The sequence below is a fragment of the Aythya fuligula genome, chromosome 15, assembly GCF_009819795.1.
Source record: "Aythya fuligula isolate bAytFul2 chromosome 15, bAytFul2.pri, whole genome shotgun sequence".
NCBI classification, from domain to species: domain Eukaryota; kingdom Metazoa; phylum Chordata; class Aves; order Anseriformes; family Anatidae; genus Aythya; species Aythya fuligula.
The window spans coordinates 15,544,836-15,565,190 of record NC_045573.1 but is presented as its reverse complement, the minus strand read 5'-3'; the positions used below and the strand labels follow the sequence as shown (position 1 = coordinate 15,565,190).

At 47.3% G+C, this 20,355-nt stretch overlaps 1 protein-coding gene across 2 annotated transcripts; it reads left to right on the top strand.

Moving 5' to 3' along the window:
* The first annotated feature begins 282 nt into the window (after positions 1-282).
* ROGDI (rogdi atypical leucine zipper) lies at positions 283-14,593 on the top strand. Of its 2 annotated transcripts, XM_032197845.1 has the most exons (11): positions 283-340; positions 2,004-2,075; positions 3,194-3,276; positions 4,582-4,636; positions 5,504-5,584; positions 7,978-8,073; positions 11,226-11,324; positions 11,797-11,910; positions 12,684-12,733; positions 13,267-13,393; positions 13,939-14,593. In XM_032197845.1, exons 1-11 carry the CDS (start codon positions 299-301, stop codon positions 13,978-13,980), a joined length of 861 nt encoding a protein of 286 aa, XP_032053736.1. In that variant the 5' UTR covers positions 283-298; the 3' UTR covers positions 13,981-14,593. The 2 variants fall into 2 exon arrangements, with proteins under 2 accessions (XP_032053736.1, XP_032053738.1); XM_032197847.1 differs by lacking the exon at positions 11,226-11,324.
* The last annotated feature ends 5,762 nt before the right edge of the window (positions 14,594-20,355 follow it).

The window sequence follows — 20,355 nt, the reverse complement described above, 5'->3', positions numbered from 1 at the left end:
TTGTGCTGATCTAGGCCGTGGCTCAAGGTAACGGGCTCGTACTGCTTGCTGCTGACTGTGCTGTGCTTCAGGTACTGCTAAAATTAAGTTTTTTTTTTTTTTCGTTTGCGGTTCTTTGGGCTGGTTCCTCGAGCCGCTGTGCCGGCGCTGAGGGCCGTGGGGCAGCCTGAGGCGAGCGCTGGGGGAGCCGGGCGGGGCGGGGCGGGGCGGGGCGGGGGCCGGGCTGAGCGCGGCGCCGGCAGCCGCCAGGGGGCGGGGCGAGGAGGGGCGGGGCGAGGAGGGGCGGGCGGGCGGCAGGATGGCGGTGGCCATGGCGAGCGCGGCGGAGCGCGCAGTGCTGGTGAGTGCGGGCGGCGCCGGGGGCTCCAAGGCGGCCCGGGAGGCGGCCGGGGCTCGGCGCTGCCGGGGCCGCTCGTGACCGGCGGGGCCCCCCCCGCGGCTCGCAGCCGGGCCCTGCCTGCGCCCGGGCCGGGGCGCCGCGTGCGGCTGCGGCCGGGTGGGTGCGAGCCCCCCGCAGCCGCCCCTCGGAGGCGCCGGGACGGGGCCGGCCGGGCAGAGGGGTCCCCGGGGGCCGCGAGGGGGGCGGCGGTGGCCGCGGGGCCGAGGGACCCGGTGGCGGAGGCCGCCGTGTTTACGGGTAAATAACCGCCAGCCTCGGCCTGCCCGCCGGGGGGGCGAGGCCTCGGAGCTGGCGGGCACGGCGGGGCTGCCGGGGGGGGGGGGAGCCTGGGGATCACCCGGGGTAGGTGGGGAGTCACGGGGTTCAAAACGTGAAAGCGCAGAAAATAAGGATTTTCTGAAATGAAGGCGGTTTGTGGTGTGCCCTGGGGGGACGGACAGAATCCTACCTGGTGCCGCTGTGTGCACCTCCTGGGTGGGCGTGTGTTCAAACACAGAGGGCCTTGTTCTAATCCTGGTTCATACAACTCTTGCGTAAGTACATGTAAGTAAATCCATCAGCAGTCATTTCGCGTTTCTCGTGGTAAACAGGAGCAGAGAAACCTTAGGCCTGGGGCTTGGATAACTTGGCTTAAAATTCTGTGTTGGCCACAGCTTTCTGACTTTCTGGGGGCAGTGTGCTCACTTCATTCCCTTCTAGTACTTTCCACATGGAAAATTTCCCATGTCTTACAAGGTAGCAAGCATAAATTTCTTCCCTATACCTTACTTGCTTCTTTCCCTGCTTTTTCCAATGATTTTCTGAATGCTCTTGGGCTTTAGCAGAAATGCTCAGCTGTGTTCCGGGGATCTGTTTTATCCAGGCTTTACTGTAGCAGACAGCTGACCAACACCTGAGGTGTTGTATCAACAGATACAAACTTGTTTGTTACTGAATTTTGCCCAAATGATGGGAATCTTCAGTCTTTTTCTCCCCTGGACACTTTTTAATTTAGCTTGTTTTATTTTTAGGCTGCTGTTGCTTGGTAAAATGTATTTCAAGACAGGATTAGGGTGGGGATGTTTTAGTTTTTGTCTTTGTTTCTCAACGTCTATTTGGCAATAAGTTAACTTCACCCAAGCTATACTGTAGTTGTCTCTGATGGTAACTGATAAGAGATCTCCATGTCTTTGTCTCGATCCACAAGCTTTTAGTCTTGTCTTCTCCCTGCATCCTGTTGAGGAGGAGCAGGAGATGTGGTGTCAGCCCAACACAGCAGCTTAAAAAAAGGCCTCAGGGTGTGAAGCAGCAGAATCTGAACTTTCATCTGAAACCCACACACTGTGCTGTCTGTTATCTCCTAATGCTGTGGTTATCAATGCAGTGACTAGTACAAATGCTGTTTTGTTAAAACAAAAATGAGGACAACTCACTTGGCTGGGGTGGAAAAGTGGGGAATAAGGCCTCTGAATACAACTGAGACATTTTTCTTCTACTAGCATGTGATATAAACATCACACACAACAGTATGCTTACAACTTAAATAATTCCATATGTCTGAGATTTATTTCCAGTACTTGGTGAACATTTCTGATGATTCCACTGCTATCTTTCCACAACGTAGGAAGAAGAGTTTAAATGGCTTTTACAAGAAGAGGTCCATGCTGTTCTGAAACAGCTGCAGGATATTTTGAAGGTGAGGGTAACATGCTTAATCTGTTTTTGTGCTGTGGGTTTGTTTGTTGGCTCATCAATGTGAGGAGTGGTGGTAGATTTCTCTTAGAGGCGAAAAAAAATCTGAGTTGATAGTACACAAAAAGTGCCATCAGGCATGTCCAGTGTTTGCCAGTCCTCTGGTTTTGAGGATTCCTAGTGAAGCTGTTTTCTCCCAGATTGCTCTGTTTTTGACTCTTTGCTGAGAGAACTGCTTAGGAAAGCCATGTGGAGGCAGCCAGGCATGTGTGACAAGTGTTTGCCTTAAATGTGAATATTTTCTGGAACAGAGAATGTGGATCTTCATAGAAATTTGTCATGTGAGGGTGGAAAGGAGTATGTTAATCTTAACTATCAAGCTTCTACCTGTTCAGCAACTCGCAGCACATGCCTTCCTCATCTGAAATCATCCTCCCCTCAGTACACCACCTTCTCTGCAAGTTCCTGCCCCTTCCAGAGGCGTGAAGCGCGCAGCTGAGCTCAGCCTGTGGCACTTCAGCCAGCCTGAGTATGGGCTGTTCTCAGCTGTATGTGGGCAGCCATAAAGTGAGCTGGTTAAAGGAGGGAATGCTCACAGGAGCACTGCTCTTCTGCTTGATTGGTCTTCAATAGGCCCAGCCTGTTAACACCCTTATGGTGGGGTAGCGTGTGATGGAAGAGCAGGGGCAAAAATGTGGAGGCGAGGGGAGGTTGCCAAATGAGGGAAGAGTGCAGTAGTTCTGACTCAGCATGTGGCTTAATAGCAGGTGATGATAACCTGCATTATCTGTACAGAAAGTAACTGTATTGAAGAATTTCTTAGTTCTAAAGGTGAAATGTGGTTAAAAGATAGCAGCCAGTATAACCAGTCAGGAGGGCTGATCTTTACGGGCTGATGTGAGAGAGGTCGTGGGCAGCCCCTGGGCACATCCGCACTGGCCGAAGTCTCTGTGCTCCTGTCTGCACTGGGCAGTGTGCTGGAGTCACAGAAGTGGCTGTGCTGTGCCAGGACCCCACCGGCACCTCCCCTCTGCTCCTGCCTCGCCTTTCTCCCTGTGCTGTGGGTGGGCCAGGCCTGGTAGGCTCTCTGGCACTGACCGCTCTGCTTTCTCTCCTGAGCAGGAGGCCTCGCACAGGTTCGCCCTGCCCGCCAGCGGTGCAGAAGCTGCGGCCAAGCAGGAAAGCTTCGTGCTGAGCACGGCGGGGTGAGTGGCTGGCACTGCTGGGTCACGGCTGCTCTGCTGGGCCGCCGAGGGTGGGTGCTGCGTGCCTGGCCTGCGCCCTGCCAGCGTCTGTCCCAGGATCTGCCGGTGCTGCTAAGGGATGCGGTCACCTGAGCATCTGCAGTAAAGGTCCCTGTGGGGCTACCAGAGCGAAGGAGCTTCCTTCAGTGTGAGAGCTTGCCCTAAGGAAAAACAAACTCTTGTGGTAGGTTCCCTACAAGTCGTAGCTGTGTTCCAGGGGCTGCCATAGCCAGACATCTGCAGTTCCCTGCTGAACTCTATAATACAGACATTGACTCCTGACCACGTGCTGATGTGTTGCACCAGTGCACTGTTGTCAGCCATTCTTGCCAAGGTGTGTTTGTTGGATTCTGGGCTTTGGGAATTGGAGTTACAAGACTTGAGTTCTGCTCTTGACTCAGTTTCTGACAGACCTTGGACAAATCTTGATCTTTGCCTTATCTCCCTAAGATAGCAATTGTAAATCTCTTAGGCACAGAACGAAGTGAGATCTGTGCATAAGCCGCTATAGAAATGCAGTCCTTCTGAAATAGCTGTCCAGTTTTTCATCTTCAGCATAGTCCTCTGTCTGAATACCTGTGCCCTGATGGAGCTTTCAAGCTTGCTGAAAAGTAGCACACCTTAGTTCTTAGAAACAGCATGGTGAGCACTAAAGAAGGGTGCACTGTTACTGCATTGCTTTTGGAAGTTGTGTTCTTCAAATCTTAAAGCATTAAAACTGAGTCCAGTTCTTATTCACTGTTGTTGCAAGGTGGATCTTAAAGAGCTTATCTGAAGAGTTTAATATATTGAAATGTCAGGTATGGCTAAACTAAGTTCTTGATGGCCCAGGTGCTTCAGTCTTCCCCCACTGTTTGCTGTAGATAAGAGCCATCTTACCGGACTTTTGGATTTTTTTTTTTTGTTAGCTTTCAGCTCCCATGTGATTCATTGACACTGCAGTGTCAGTAATCCATATACTATCTTGTGATTATGCCTTTTAGAGCTGTTTGTAACAGCAACCAAATTGTTAGTATTTAATACATGAAATAAGCCTGGTTCAGAACAGAACATAATGTTTTAGGCAGGGCGGGTAGGGCGTGGTGGACTGGACTGGGGATCTGGAAGTGTGTGTAGAGTACACCTGCATCCTCCAGCTGACCCCTGGCAGGAGATGACCTTGACTGGCTGCATGGGATGGGGAGGGACAGTGCACTGCTGGCAGTTTCTGTAGGTGTCTATTGCTTCTTGTGACCTGCATTGCTCAGATCTTTCTTCTCATTTCAGCACAGACCAGGTAAAAGGTGTGTTGACACTGCAGGGAGATGCCCTTTGTCAAGCTGTGAGTACTTCCATGCTTCCTGCTTTGTACCATAAGTCATCCTTACATTTTGCAAGTGATCAACAAGTATTCTTTGTCTTCCTTAACAGGCCTTAAATCCTTAATGTTTCAACAACTGTTGAAATTTGTCAAGATCCAGCATCCTGAGCCCTCTTCCTCAATTGTATTGACGTACGACTGCAGTGCCAATGCAGTTTTACCACAGCTTTGGTGCCAGTTGAACTAGGCAGTGGATATGAGATGCCTTTGAGTTATTTATATGATAGCAACCTCTGAGCCACTGTCATGCTGCCTAGATTTAGGATTCCAACTGTTGAATTCTGTTAAAAACTTCATTGCAGAGCTGACATCTGACTTTGCCTGCATGTGCTGCTCTGCTGTGGTATCGTCTTCAGCAAGGAGGAAGGGCTGCTAGATGAGGCAGTCTGTAGTCTTAACTATGTAAACCTTTGGACTTGCTTGTTTTGCAAAAATTTTACTAGCTTGTCCACAAGAAAGAAGTGTAACTGTCAGGGGTATGCGTTGGTAGTAATACCAACTGATACTAAAATTCCTATGGCGAGTGGTGACATTGACTTTTCTGGGGTTTCCTCACCTTTATTGCCTGTATTGTTGTACTTTCAAACTTCATCGGGGACCTTCCGAGTTGAGATGGTACGTCCTGCCTGCCTCTTGATACACTAAATGCCTTTCAGCTTATCCTTGGTATTAACATCTTCCTTGAAGAGGGCTGAGGTTCTGGTCGTGCCAGAACTTCTTTCAGCAGCTTGTCAAAGTGGTGTGGGAGGCAGAACGGAGTGGGACTGGCAGCGTCCGTGTTTGGCTTATGGGGATTGCTTGCTCTTATGTTTTCTTTCTTTCTTCAAGGACGTTAATCTGAAAATGCCCAGAAGTAATCAGCTTCTGCACTTCGCGTTTCGGGAAGACAAGCAGTGGAAACTGCAGCAGGTACTGTTAACTTCAGATGTCTAGCCCTTTGCAGAATGTGTGCCCTCCTCGCTTTCAGTGAAGGCTGCGTGAAGTCCTGCGTTACCTAGTTCCAGTGGTAAAAGCTGAGGGAGGAAACGTGCATTTAAATTGAGTTATAGTGCTAGGAGAGAGAAGTGGGTTCTGCTTGTTCCTGAAAACCAGCAAGCTGAAGGCTGTCGACATCGCAGTCGTGATCTTTTAAAAGGAGTGCCAAGGGTGTGTGTGTCGTACGTGACTAGTTGTAAACTCCAGGCTAGCAGGACAAAGAGCAACTTCAGTGGCTTGGAGCTAGTTCAGTAGCTTGCTTTCGTTGTCTTACAGAAGCGTTTCTTTATGATGAGAACAGATCTCACGGCATTGTGCTCTTGTAGCATAGCTGAATTTCTTCCTTAAGGAGTCGATGGATGTTGAATACTGAATCTCTTCCCCATTCTGCTGAGAGATCTGTTTCCAGGACCTGATCTAGTGGATGATCTTGAAGACAGTTTCCCACAGTTACTTTGTTATAGCTGAGTAAATTGAAGAAAGGTGTATTCTGTGTATTTTCCTCTGCCGTAGCCTGGATTTTTCTAGGTGATCAGTGCATTTGTTCCTTGAATGCAGTTTGCAATGGCTGTTTTGGCAGTGGAGTGAAAACTCTACTGGGTAACTTTGTAGAAATCTAGAAAATTGTGTGCTTGAATTCTTAATGGCAAATTGAGGTGGGCCTTGTCTTTGAATTGCAAACAATCAAAGTGTAGATGAAGTGGGTTTGTGCCTTACAAGGCAAGGGAACTTTTGTGCTAAGACTGCACAGCCCATATGGTATTTTGGCTGTCGTGTACCAGTGCTCAGCTGATGGGCTTCTGCCAGCTTTTATGCAGAACACCTTTATTTACTTGGAAAAATTGTTGCAACGTTGTTCAGATGTGGAATGTGAGTACCTAGAGGACTCTGTGTAGAAGCATTTACTGTGACTGTGGAGATCCTTGTCCTGTCTGAATTGAAAAGGACCATCTCGAATCCTTCATTGCATCTTTCCATAGTGCATGGTGCCAGTTGGCTTCTTCTTTTTCTTTGTGCAAAATAGGTCAAAGTCATAAGTAAGAAACTGTAGTATAGGCACACTTCTGAGGAACACAGGTACAGGCACAGAAGTTCTTAATAACTTGATTAGAAAAGACAGCAAATTCAAGGGGAAATACATGTCCTTATAATAGCAGCATGAGCAAGTTTGCCAGCACTGCCAGGAACCGCATAGTTTTTCCAAAAGCATCTGGAAGATGTAAAGACTGGAGGTGATGGTGTTTAGAGATGTTATAGCCCCGGTACCTGCAGAATCTGTGCAAGCTGTCAGTGGGTTTTATCATCTTTCCTTTCTGTAACCTCCAGAGCAGCAGGACTCTTCTAGTATCCGTGAGCCCATGGTGAGAAGGAAACAGTGACTAGATCTGTGCGAGGGAGGCCACTGCAAATTTGAGCTCAGATCTCATGTTGCTGAGGAGCAGTGTAGATGCATTGAACTACAAATAGCCCAAGCTGTGTTAACCGTCTCCCAGCGGTCACCTGTCATACAAACTTGCCTTTCCATCTATTTCTCCACGTGCCTTACCTCTTTTTTTTTTTTTCTTTCTTTTGTTGCTTCACGGAACTGAATACAAGTCCATTTCCTCCTCCTCTGGTTTGCCTTTGTGTGAAAGCGCTGGGCTGCACCTATCAAGCTTGCTTTCGTAGTTGTCTCTTGGCTGCAAGCAGTCTTGCTTAAGAGAAACTTGGCTAGCTGTGTCCTGAGTCTGGTCATGTTCCACACAAGGAATGCAGTGGCAGCTTCTTGAGGATGGTGACAACACTCAACCCCAACAAGTACAGGACTCTGGCATGATGCCATAGACACTGTGGGAGAGATCAGTGTTTGCTGCTCATTTCTTCTATTGATACAATTTGTCATTTGTTTTTATCTCTAAGGAATAAATCATCGTGTGTGTTGCTAGACCTGACCACCATATGCCATCAGCAGTGAGAATTCCTACCTGAATAGTCATCATTGGAGTTCTCACAGGATGAGAATGCCTGATGTCACTGTTCCTTTGGGGCAGCAGCAGTATTTTTGCTGACAATTCATGCTGTAGCTTTCAAACTGTTTAGAATCTCCGGTCCTTGGGTGAAGAACCTGGTAATGGATCTGGACAGCACTGGTAGATTTGTGTCGGCAAATATCTGGTACTCATAGAAAAATGTCCTTAATGTCTGAGAAGTCACCATTTTCTTAAAAATTTTCTTAGAAAAGAAAAAGTCACCATTTTCTTAGGGCCAATGAGATAGAGTACCCTCTGCTTTCTTGCATGTATTATAGACAGTGCTTCTATAATGGTGCTGCATTTGTACCTTTGCAGATACAGGATGCTAGAAACCATGTTAACCAAGCAATTTACCTGCTTATGAAGAGAGATGTAAACTACCACTTCAAAACAGGCTCAGAGGTTCTCAAGGTGAGGAGAAAGCACTCTCTAGTTGAGTTGGAACATACATGTTTCTTTCCTTCATTTGTTTTTTGACACTTAAAGCATGTTGCCGTCTTGACTGGAAATGGATTCCTCAGTTGTACCTGGTATATGTGTGCATCAAGGAGTATCCATGAAACTTCATATTTGACATGATTCTATTATCAATCTAGCATCAGTAACAGTGTTGCAAATCACAGTGAATGGTAAACTGAGCAGTGAGTGCCCTGTTGTACAGCAGTGGTGTTTTGAGAGAACCTCCCTTAATCTTTCCTGGATGGTGTAGTTATGTAGATCATGCTCTTCCCTGTCACTCAGTGCTCTTGAGAGAAGAAATGATGCAGTCATCGGCAAAGAAAAAATGACATATCATGCTTACAATTTACTGATGAAAATGAGTTGCTGAACAATGACTTGTTGATGCTGTCTGATACAGGCCAGCTGTTGTGTGGCGTAAAGCCCAGCCCTCTGCTTGGTTGTGCTCTCTGGACCAGAGCTGGGATTTACTCAGAACCCGCCACGATATCAGACATGAAAAAGCCACATCTTTTAAATCTCTGTATGCACAAGGGCTGCCAAATTTTTACTACCAATCTCCTTTTTAATTTTGGGTGAAGGGGGGGGGGGTAATTAGACATCATTTCTAATGCCTTTATCTTAGCAGTCGTGAGCTCTATAACAGACATACGTTGATTCCAATGTCTGGAAAAATAAGTCTTCCTGAATAGAGCATTTGAACTGTGGTGTTCCGGGCAGGATTGGACCAACGATGAGCTGGTTCTGTAGTGCCCTAGTTCATATGTGGTTATGGATGGGGCAGGGGCCATTCAGTAGTTGCTGTATCTATGATGTGGTAGTGGGGAGAACTAGGGCATAGGTTGTTTTCCTTGAATACCTGCTCTTCAGAAGAGCTCACGATATATTTGTCAATGCTTCTGTGGCATCAGTAATTCATCTCATCTTCTCTGCTTTTTCTTGTAATGAGTTCTCTCTTCAGATGATGTTCTCTCTTCAGTTTGTGGTAACAGTTACACTACATTTGTCATAGAATTGTAGAATCACAGGATGCTTTGGGTTGGAAGAGACCTTAAGGACCATCTGGTTCCAACCCCTCTGCTCTAGGCAGGGACACCTCCCACTAGATCAAGTTGCCCAAAGCCCCATCCAACCTGGTCTTGAACACTGCCAGGGACGTGGCATCCACAGCTTCTCTGGGCAACCTGTTCCAGTGCCTCACTACCCTCACAGTGAGGAATTTCTTACTAATACCTGATCTAAATCTCTCTTCTTTTGCTTCAAACCATTACCCCTTGTCCCATCACTACACTTCCTGATGAAGAATCCCTCCCTATCTTTCCTACAGGCCCCCTTTAGGTACTTGAAGGCTGCTCTAAGTTCTCCCCCAGAGCCTTCTCTTCTCCAGGCTGAACATCCCAGCTCTCTCAGCCTGTCTTCATAGAAGGGATGCTCCAGCCCTCTGATCATCATTGTGGCCCTCTTATGGACCTTCCCCAACAGGTCCATGTCCTTGTGCTGGGAGCCCCAGATCTGGATTTGGTATTCCAAGTGGGGTCTCATGAGAGTGGAATAGAGGCATTCACCTCCCTTGTCCTGCTAGCTATACTTCTTTTGATGCAGTCAAGAATACAATTGACTTTCTGGGTTGCAAGTGTGCATTGCCAGCTCATACTCAGTTTCTCACCCACCTATAGTCCCAAGTTCTTCTCCAGAGGGCTGCAGTCAGTCCACTCATTTCCAAGCCTTTATTCATGTTTGGAATTAACTGGACATGAGTGCAAGAGGTTCAACAGCGCTTGTCCTCTAGTTGGGCTCTCTACCACCTGTACTAGGAAGTTAACCTCAGTGCACACCAGTAGTTTCCTGGATGGCTTGTGGTTTGTTTTGCTGCTTTTCCAGCAGGTGTCTTCATGGTTGAAGTTACCCAGCAGGATCAAGGTCTTGCATGTTTGGTGCTTCCTGGAACTGAAGCAAGAACTCTTCATCAACATCCTCTCGTTGATTGTGTGGACTATAATAGATGCCAGCCACAGTTCCCTTTGTCTTTATTTTTCACCCAAAAGTGTGTTGTTGTTCTTTAAAGATGGCTCTGTGCAATCAATCCTCTTTTTTTGCATGCAGGACAATTCTTTCACCTTTCCTTCCTTGTCTGTCTCTTCTGAACAGTTTATAGCCATCAGTTGGAACGCTCCAATCATGTGGTTCATCCCACCAAGTTTTGTGATAGTAGTCAGGTTGTAGTTTTCCAGCTGGGCAGTGGCTGTCAGTTCTTCCTGTTTGTTACTTATACCACGTGTGTTTGTGTAGAAACATTTCATTTGGGTCTTAAACTGTCTAACCTTTTTGGCAGAACCTTTCTGGAGGGTTGGGCTAGGGTGTTCCTTGCTACTCTGAGAGATGTGCTTTTTCTCTCTGTTGCTCATGAGCATGTAGCTGGATGTTAACTTGCATGGTGCATTGACTTCTGCCCATGCCCCTGTCTCTGACTGGCAAGATAGAGGAGATGATCTGGTCCCCTGTCCCTTTCACTTGTGACCTCAGGACCCTGAAGTCTTGCTTGATCTTGCTCAGGCTGTGCTGTACCATATTGTTGGTACCCATTTGGAAAAGAAGTAGGAAGTGGTGTGTGCCTTTTACCAATTTTGGCAATCTCTGCAGCATCCTGGACCTTAGCTCCTGCCAAGTAGCAGACTTCCCTTGACTGCATAACGGACTGACAGATGAGTGTCTCAGTGCCTCTCAGTTGGGAGCTACTACTAGCACTTTTCATCTTCTTCTGCAACTTCTGACAGGCATAGCTGGTGCAGTTTCACTGTGTGAGTCTTGCTCTTTGATTTCTTCTGCTGCCAAAGTTTCATATTTGTTACTGGTTGGTATTTTTGCAGAAATGATTGTCATGGTCTCTTATAACTCATGGCAACAGGTTGACACCTTTTCCAGGGTCCTATCTGTGTCTAGGTGATGTTTTTCTGTCTGCTAGTCTTTGTGGTACTAGCAAGTCCATTCGCAAGTCCCTAAATCCTGAGTGGAAGGGGTAGTGGTTGTTGCAAAATCCTACAGCCTTGCTATCAAGAGCTATCCAGGGGTTGTCACTCAGCAGTGTACTGTACGTTATCTTACAGCTTATGGATGCTGTGATGTTACAGCTCTCAAGAGCACGGAATCGTCTTACCACTCCAGCCACTCTGACTCTACCAGAAATTGCCTCCAGTGGTCTCACAGTAAGTGCGTGGTAGTCTAGGACTCATATACTCTGCGTCAGGATGTTGTGCTACAGCTTGATGAAAGTGGATTTTTGAAACCCCTCCTGAAGCAGAGAGAGGTGAAGGAAGCGCAAGCCCTGAGCTCAATGGTTTTGGCTGTTTCTGTATCTTCCTGTGGGAGAGCACATGACTTTGGCATGAGGACTCTGGTTCTCAGAGAAGTTCTGTTCCCTTCCCTGGAAGGTTGTTCAGGGATGATTTCCCCATATGAATACTGCTCCATCCTATTTTGTCACCAGCACTCATGCCAACTCAACTTGATCAAGTGCAGCAAGAGGAACAACCACTGCATGTGTGTTGCTCAATCTGTTTCTTTCTTAACATGTCTCTCACTGTGGGATAATTGCAGTATAGCTTATAAAAAGCTAGTGATTGCCTAGCATTAGAAATAATGGTCAGTTCACTGTTAACCAACTTACTTTCTTGCCAGAGAATGTTCGCTCCTGCTCTGCCTCCAGACATCCTTGTGAATTTCTACATTAACCTCAATAAGCTGTGCCTGACCATCTACCAACTCCATGTGCTGCAGCCCAGCACAACTAAGGTGATGCTTGCTATCTCTTCAGCCTTGTTTATTTACCCCCTTCTTACTCATCACTATGAGGAGATCACGCTGTTATTTCGTGCACTATTATAAGCATAAGATAATGCAGAAGTGACTGACTGACGCTGTGTCTATGTTTAGATCTGCTCCAGTCAGAGCATTGGCTCTAAATGTAGTTCAGGTCATGGCCACTTAGCCAAGAAGAAAATAATAGTACTCTGAATAAAATAATAGTACTCTGAAGAAAGTCAGAAACTATTTTTTTTTGCCAAATAATGTTTTATCTTACAGTATAGTTTGATAACTTTACATGCTTTTGGAAGGGTATAATTGTAGTAATCCAGTTCACATTGAAGTAGCATCTGGGGTTTTTTGAATAGAGTTTTGATGGTTACTTTTCTGCTTCACATGTTGCATTTGAGTCAACTTAATGTCCCCTAAAAACAGACTTAAACCCTTAAGGTTTCTGAGATGCAGTCCTTCCACACAGATATTTTTCCTAAAATCAATTTCCTATTTTTCTTCTGGTCAGTGGAAACTTACTTTTCTTGTTCTCAAATCTGGATCTTAATTGCACTCAGCTACTATGTAGAATGTGCTTTTTCTGAAGGAGCAAGATGGGATCAACTGGCTTGTATTCAATATGAATGGAATATTCAGGCATATGTATCAGGTGTTTCTTGTCAGGCTACTGTGAGTGCAAACAATAGGGTCTTCTAAATGATTAATTTGCTAACTTTTAAAGTCCTAATGACCCTTTTCTTCTCCTCTAGAACTTCAAGCCTGCTGGAGGATCCATTCTACACAACCCTGGAGCCATGTTGTAAGTACAATTACTACAAGGCTGTGTATAAGGGATAGCAGGATGCTGAGGATGAGATCCAAATGAGATCTCAAGACAATCCACACGCTCCCTGCCATAAAAGGCTACCCCACCACTTCTTCATGGCCTATCGCTTTTGAAGAATTTGTGGCCATCCATGGCAGCACTCTGGTCGTGCAAGCCATCCCACCATGGAGGTGTGGCTTTTCAGGATTCCAGTCGCTCATAGAGTGCCTTGAGTTTTGCAAGAGATCAGAGCTGTCAGCCAAACTGAACATCAGGCTGTTGGTATTGCCATCTACATTTCCTGTGTTATGTCTCTCTGGAAAGTGGCAGTGTTTCTACTTGAACCTTGTTATATTTTTTTTGTAATTCTGAATCCAGTCAGAGATAAACTGAGAGTTCGCATTCTGTAACTTTGCCAGATGCTGTTTTAATCGTAGAAGTCATTCTGATCCCTTGGGTGAGAATGGAGGATGGTTGAGTTCTGTTTTGGTGCTGTTTTGTGTGAAACTGCTTTTTTTCCTCTCCAGTGAGTTTGGCAACCAGCGGTATGAAGTCAGCCATGTCCATAAAGTGGAATGTGTTGTCCCATGGTTAAACGATGCCCTCGTCTTCTTCACAGTTTCACTGCAGCTTTGCCAGCAACTTAAGGACAAGGTAACACCCTTAGAGAAAGGTCTTTGTTTTTTAACTCTGGATTTTGAGAGGATCTCAGGTTTAAAAATCTGATGTGATGTTAATTTGTGTGAGTGGTACGTGAACTGAAAACAAGCAATGAGTCAGTGCTCCGGAGCCTTGTAGCTGGCAGGCAGCGCCCAGCAGGCGGTAATCTGGGATAAATGCAGCATGGCAGATGTTTGCTGAACAAGGCTGAAAGGAGCAGGTAGAAGCTTTTGTGTTCTCAGTCATGAGATGGATGTTAGGAAACGCCAGGGTGCTGAAGAGGAGGCATGGAGAGGTTCAGTGAACTAGATTCCAGGGGAACAAAGTTCAATTCCAGCTCTGCAGCTGACCTGGCTGTCACCTTGAGCAAGTATCAATGTGCTCTGAGCATCTTTAGTGACAACAGTAACAAGTCTGCCCTTTTGCTGTGCAGTGCTGGATAATGCTGTAAAGCTTAATCTTTACACACTCGTTACGCGTTCGTTCTTCTATGGCTGAGGGGATCCAGGAACTTAACTGCTTATCTTCTTGTTTTCCAGATCTCTGTTTTCTCCAGTTACTGGAACTACAAGCCATATTAATTCTCTGTGGATTGTCCAAATGCTTAAGGCACTTCGAGCATCTCCCTGTTTGTTTTCCATTTGCCTGTTGAGTCCAGGTCAATGTGAGAAGTGCTGTGTGGTTTGTTTACCCTGTGGCCCTTCGTAGGGTAGGGTTGATGCATATGGAAACACACATCTAGTGTCTTTGTCTGGGACCAGTACGTGAGCAGGGCACCAAGCAATGCAGTGTGGATGGTGGGAGCTCCCGCCTGTCTTCTTTCTCATGTGTTTTTTGTGGTTTACACTTTGCAAGCCTAGTCCCTTACAAGGGACAGGGAGCTGTGGAACACTCTCAGTAACTGTATTTACACACAGTGCTGTAACTAACTGCTGGACTGCGAGCTGGTTGGGAAGGGATGAAGTTAGACTAATGCAACATACCACAAAAAAGTGCTGGGCATGTTTCTCCATATAGTAAAGTATGTTGCTGTGGCCTCATCCAGTTGCCGTTATGACTAGCTCAGAGCTCTTCTCTCTAATCTGTTCTGGTCATGCCCACGTTATTGTTTCCCCTTTGAGGAAATTCTTATTTGCTACTATTTGAACTATTTTTTTTCCCCTGGCATCAATGTGATCATTTGTGTTATTTATTTTTCCTAAGCCTTAGTTGAGCCACTTGCTTTTTGGTTTTGTTTTTTTGGTTTTGATTTTTTCCTGATGTAGTGTATAATTTTCATTTGCCAGCCTTTGAAGCTGCCCTTGTACCTTCAGCACAGTTGTACAGTCTCACATTCTGTCATTAAACTCCAAGTGAGTACCATGTTACCATGATTTGCTGCCTACCTATGAATGCTACAGTATGTAAATCTCTTGCTATTGATAATTGTGTAATAAAGAACCTCATTCCTGCCATACTTCTGTGGAGTGTCAGTGCTGAGAATGAATGTTGCCAAAAATTCTGTGCTATTTTACAAGTGAATGCTTTAGTTTTGCTTGCTGTTTTAGTGCTTGGAGAAGGGAGGACAGTGGCGGTCTCTCAGGGTGGAGCTGTGCAGCCCTTCAAAAGGCCAGGGTTGGTTCAGCCTGTAGCTCTTAGGCCAGTGCTGTCTGACACCTGAGTACTACCTGAAGCACTTCGCCAAAAATCCCTTGATGGTCATGTTTGGAAGAAGCTGTAGCTACTGTGGCTGGGCTGGATCAGCACATGGAGCTGATTGTCAAGTGATGAGGAAGCATTGCCTGGATCCAGTTTGACCTATCCAGCCTGTTTTCGATGGCCTTAATTGCTGGAGGACCTTACCCGTGAGCCTACATTTGTACTCAGGAGAAGACTGCAGGCTCATGGTAGTCCCTGCAAGAAATCAGGGGCATTGGGGGCTGTCCTGACAGCATACAGGATCCTGTTGCTTTCCAAGCGCTATCCAGAGTGCCCTGCTCAGAAGGGAGAGAGAGATCACAGAATGGCCGTGGTCGGAAGGGACCTCTTGAAGTAATCTGGTCCAACACCCCTGCTCAAGCAGAGCCACTTGCCCAGAGCCATGTCCAGATGTCTTTTGAATAGCTCCAAGGATGGAGACTAGTAATAGGTACATGTATGTCACATAGGTATGTCACTTCTTTGTTTTTCCTTTATAGATACTTGCTCCAGGCATGTGTGGCCTACTTTGTCTATTACTTCCCTTTCTGTTCCTTTTTTGAGGTCCATGGGAACCTGAGTGGGTTGGTGCTTCCTTGTTACTGCTGCTGCCTCCCTTGTCTGAGGACTTGACACCTGGTACTGTGCTTCTCTGATGTGTTAATGCTGCAGGTTGCAGACAGAGCTCCTGTAAATAAGTATCAGGCTGTGACCAATGGATGTGTACATGTATGCTAGTAATGAAAGGTGTAAAGTAGAGAGGCCTGGATCAGCTAATTCAATAGCAGATGCATTACTGACTCCAGTCCATTATCCTTGTAACTAATGTAACTAACTGTGGTGATGACCCAGGGTATGCATTTACCAGTCCTTGTTCTGTTCCAGACTTTTTTTTTGCTTAGAAAATGATTATACATTTGGGGAACTGCTCACTGTTAACAAGTTCTTGCATTAGAGTATTTTTATAGTTAATCACCTCGCTGGAGCTGTCTGAGCTTCTCTTTAACCCTCCCTGTACGTGGGTGGAGGCTCCTCTTCTAATTCATCCTGGTGTATGAAATCCAATCAATGTTGCCACATCCTTTCCTGCTTAGCTTCCTGCTGTCAGGGACGTGATGTGAAACCCAGCGTGTTGTTTTCTTCTGATGAAAATGGTCTCCTTTAGAACTGGAGGGCAGGAGTGGGCGGAGAGGAATGGCTGCCCGATTCCAGCTCTGATGCACAGCAGCTGTGCTGTGAGGCCATGCTTCATCAACCTAACCCTTAAAGCCCAGAGTGGCAGGGATTGGACTCATGTGTCCAGCAACACGAGACTGGATTGCAATTAACTGTATCATAAGGAAATAAAGGAGTCTGGGTCTGGGGTGGGGGTGTGGGGAGAGCTCTGCGTTTGCCTGCATAGACTTGTGTGCTGCTTCTTTTTACTTTGTCAGGAAGAAATTCCGTTCCCAGCAAACCCTGCTGCTAACTAACTCTTTTCTGCCACAGCCCCGTTCTGCTGGAGCAGGGTTTGCAGAGCTCATCTGTTCTCAGAGGTCACCCCACTGGGCTTTCCTGCCCTTTTTCAGAGGCTCCAGACCTCCTGGTCCTACTGCCCAGCTGGGAGCAGCCAGGCAGTACCAGTGGTTCACAAACCCCACAGGGAAATCCCTGTGGGCTGGTGTTGCCAGGGTCTGGCTGGAGGCACCGTGTTCGATCGGAGCTGACCTGAAGGCTCGTGGAAGCCAGGGCACCTCTCTACAGCTTTCCCTGCTTGCCTCCACCCAACGCACAACGTGAGGTTTGCATCCCACTGCGCAGTGGCAATGGCCCCCCGGCCACGGTGCTGACCTGACTTCCATTTTTGTGGTCCCCATTGTAGGGGGATTGAAGTACCTGGGCAAATATCTTCTCCGGACCTTGGCTCTCTGCCTTTGAAAATGTTTATGACGCAGGTTCCACGGAGGCACTTTTTCTAGTACGTGTTTGGATTATTGGTAGCGTAAAGTAAGGGGCTAGGCTGGAGGCCCCGATCCAGCTGGTGGGCTCCTGTACCCCCATGTGCATTCTCTTGCAGGGTCAGAGAGCAGCACCCACAGGACATGCTGTAATTTATTTTCTCCTTTCTTGACAATGTTTTCTGCTGTTACTTGTGCTCCATGTTGTTTAGTATTGAGAGGTGCCAAACTAGTTTTGAAATTCAGACCACAGTGCTTGACTTGACTGAGGCCATAAAAATCAATTCCTTAGCAGAACCTTCAACACATTACTGAGAGGTGCAGTAGTGCTGAGGGAATGCTCTGCCGCTCCAACGTTGTGCCACTGCAGGGAAGGTCAACTGCGTCCCGAGCTGCATCAGCAGAGGAATGGCCAACAGCACCTCTCCTGTGAAGACAGGCTCAGAGAGCTGGGATGTTCAGCATGGAGAAGAGAAGGCTCCAGGGAGACCTTGGAGCAGCCTTCAAGTACCTAAAGGGGGCCTGTGGGAAAGATAGGGAGGGATTCTTCATCAGGATGTGTAGTGATGGGACAAGGGGTAATGGTTTTAAACTAAAAGAGGGGAGATTGAGATCAGATATTAGAAAGAAATTCCTCACTATGAGGGTGGTGAGGCAGTTTGCCCAGAGAAGCTGTGGATGCCACATCCCTGACAGTGTTCAAGGCCAGGATGGTTGGGACTTTGGGCAACCTGATCTAGTGGGTGGCATCCCTGCCCATGGCTGGGGGTTGGAACTGGATGGACTTCCAGGTCTCTTCCAACACAAACCATTCTATGAATGCTGCTCATACAGAAAATCTAATGAGATGTGCTTCTCGTTTTTGCATTAAAAAAAAAAAATCACGTAAAATTAATTTGCCAGAACAAACCATCCTGGTGGTGCAAGGGGAGGGCAATCACCGTGAGGCAAAGATGCAGGCTGCAGCCATGCTGACCAAGATGCATGGTCTTACAGTTGTGTGAATTTAGAGCAAGATTTGACTCCAGTTTATAAGGGCTGGATGTTCAGCTGCTGGTAACTGTCACAGCCTTCGTTAATGGAGTTGAAAATGGTTTTGGCTTGATTCTTCAGATGCATGGCCCAGACAGCCGGTGATGCGTGGTGCACCTGTACAGAGGAAGGCGGAGTGGGGCCACAGGCTGCGTTTCGGTTCAGAAGCTGTGTTAGAACAGTTCTGTGCACGGCGTTGTGGAAGTACGAGCAGCATGATGCCTCCCAGCAGTGTGCACGGGTCTGATGCTGAAGAGGAGAGGCATCCAGCAGCTCTGCCCGCACGTCACAAAGTCATATTGCATGGGCACTGTCTTCAGTGTCACCTGGGACAGGCTTCGTGCCTCCCCATGAAAAGCCCTGCTCTCTAAATGCAGAGACAGGGATTTTGTTGACGTGTGCCCCAGGTTTGACAGCACTTGTGCTATCTGAAATGATAGCTCGCAAGCCGACCTGGCAGTCAGGTTTTTGCTCCGTGGAGTCACAAACAAGTAAGTGATGTTTCATGCCTGTCTGGTCCCATCTCCTTGATGTTGTTCAGGAGAGGAGGTGGTGCAGAGGCTGATGCTGGGTCATGGTGAGACTCCTGCTTCTGAAGCTGACTTGAATTGGCGGAGCCAATGCCCAGTCCTCGGGGTGTTTGCTCTAGCAGAACTGCTGTACCTCCTCGTGTCCCCTGTTTTCACAGCCTCTCTCCTTCCTGGGATGGGGCATGGGGGACATAAACCTTGGTTTGTTCTTCATTTCCAGAAGACCATCCCTGCCCACTTCTTGTAGCGCAGGCAGTGGGGGGAGGCGTTGTGGCAGGGCTCTGTAATGAGCTTCAGGATACAGGTAAGGGCGCAGGTTGGTCCCTGGGGACTTCCATTGCTGGGCTGCTGGTTGTGAAAGCTGGGATGGGGTAGTGGCAGTAGAGGAGAGGGATAAATTTGCCCACATGGCTGGCTAGAGGACGGAGTGGATTACAGACAGATAGAAAGTTAGTTGTGGAGGTTGAAAGCTTAAGTGGGCAAGAGACAAAAGAATGCATTTATTTGCTGACGGGCTAGGTAGGTACAAACAGACATGAGCAAGAACTTGTTTAAGCAGCTGGTGAAAATGGAGGTGTTGTGTCTCACATACCCCTGGGAGCAAAAATGACTTGTGGTCCAAGAGGAAGCGGACTCCAAAATGCTGGAGCCAGCGTAGGAGATGCTTGGCACTTTAACTCCGAAATCACTCAGCATCTTGCTGAATCCCCTCATCCTGCTTGTTCTGCTCTCTCCTTGCCTTCCTGCTGCTGATTCAACTTTTCTCACTGTCCCAGACCTTCCCTCTTCCCCCTAACATGTTGGGATTGGGACTCCCTCTTGCTGGGCATCCCCAGAAGAGTATGGAGTGCTTTCAGCAGCTGTGATTGTCGAGTGTTAGGAGGCGCAAGAGAGGTGCGAGAGCAATTTATACTTTTTTTTTTTTTAAATTAGATCCCTGGGTTCTGTATACTTTATAGTGGTATCGGCAATGTTGCTCAGGTTATCAGTATGGTCAGCCCACAAGTGACAGAGATCTGGGAGTCAAATCCTGCATAGGGAGGCAGGCCATGTGTGAAGCAGAGGGGGAGGCAATGCAAACACTGCTACCAGTACATGAAAGGGGCCAAGGAGCTACTCAGTGACTTTCTGCTCAGGTTAGCTGCCCACCAGGTGGTATTTCTAGACCTCATCTCACTCCAGAGAACCTGTGTGCTCAGACAGTGGGCCCTGCTCCCCTGCAAACCTAGGATTACCCAAGCTTCTGCAGGCTCCCATCTCTGGGGCTGTCCTTTAATTTGTTTTAATTTGAGACAGCCTTTGATGTGAGCCGCTTCCATTGGCAGGGTGGAGGTCTTGCTGCCAGTCCTTAATGACTGTCACCTTGCCTGGTAAAAGAACTGCACAACCATTCTGAGCATGTACAAGTCCTGTTCCCAGCCAGGTCTGAGATCCCAGCCTGCAAATTGGGCTTCTCATTGTTCCCTGGCACAAGCAGGCAGCATCCAGCCAGACTGAAATGCCAAACTCCTGCTTTCTCCCAGCCTGCCAAGTGAGCTGGCTGTGATGAAGGATCCCACGTCACTAGCAGTACTCACTCAGCACTGATTCTCCCTTTCTAGCAGCGATCTGTGGCACAGTCATCCTAATGGGGTTTTAACCCACTTAGTGTGCATTATTCTGGTTCTGTATTGTTCTCATATGCTAATCGAGCATTCAGGGATGATCTGGTAGACAGTGCCAATCAAAGTGGGTTATAGAAAATAGTTCTCATCAAAGTCACTTGATTTTTTTCAATAGA

Bases quoted from the DNA above. Each gene is read 5' to 3' on its own strand.
- ROGDI (XM_032197845.1), top strand. From the start codon at position 299: ATGGCGGTGGCCATGGCGAGCGCGGCGGAGCGCGCAGTGCTG. The intron at 2,076-3,193 runs GTGAGGGTAACA...TCTCCTGAGCAG, and splicing joins AGCTGCAGGATATTTTGAAG to GAGGCCTCGCACAGGTTCGC. The intron at 5,585-7,977 runs GTACTGTTAACT...GTACCTTTGCAG, and splicing joins AGCAGTGGAAACTGCAGCAG to ATACAGGATGCTAGAAACCA.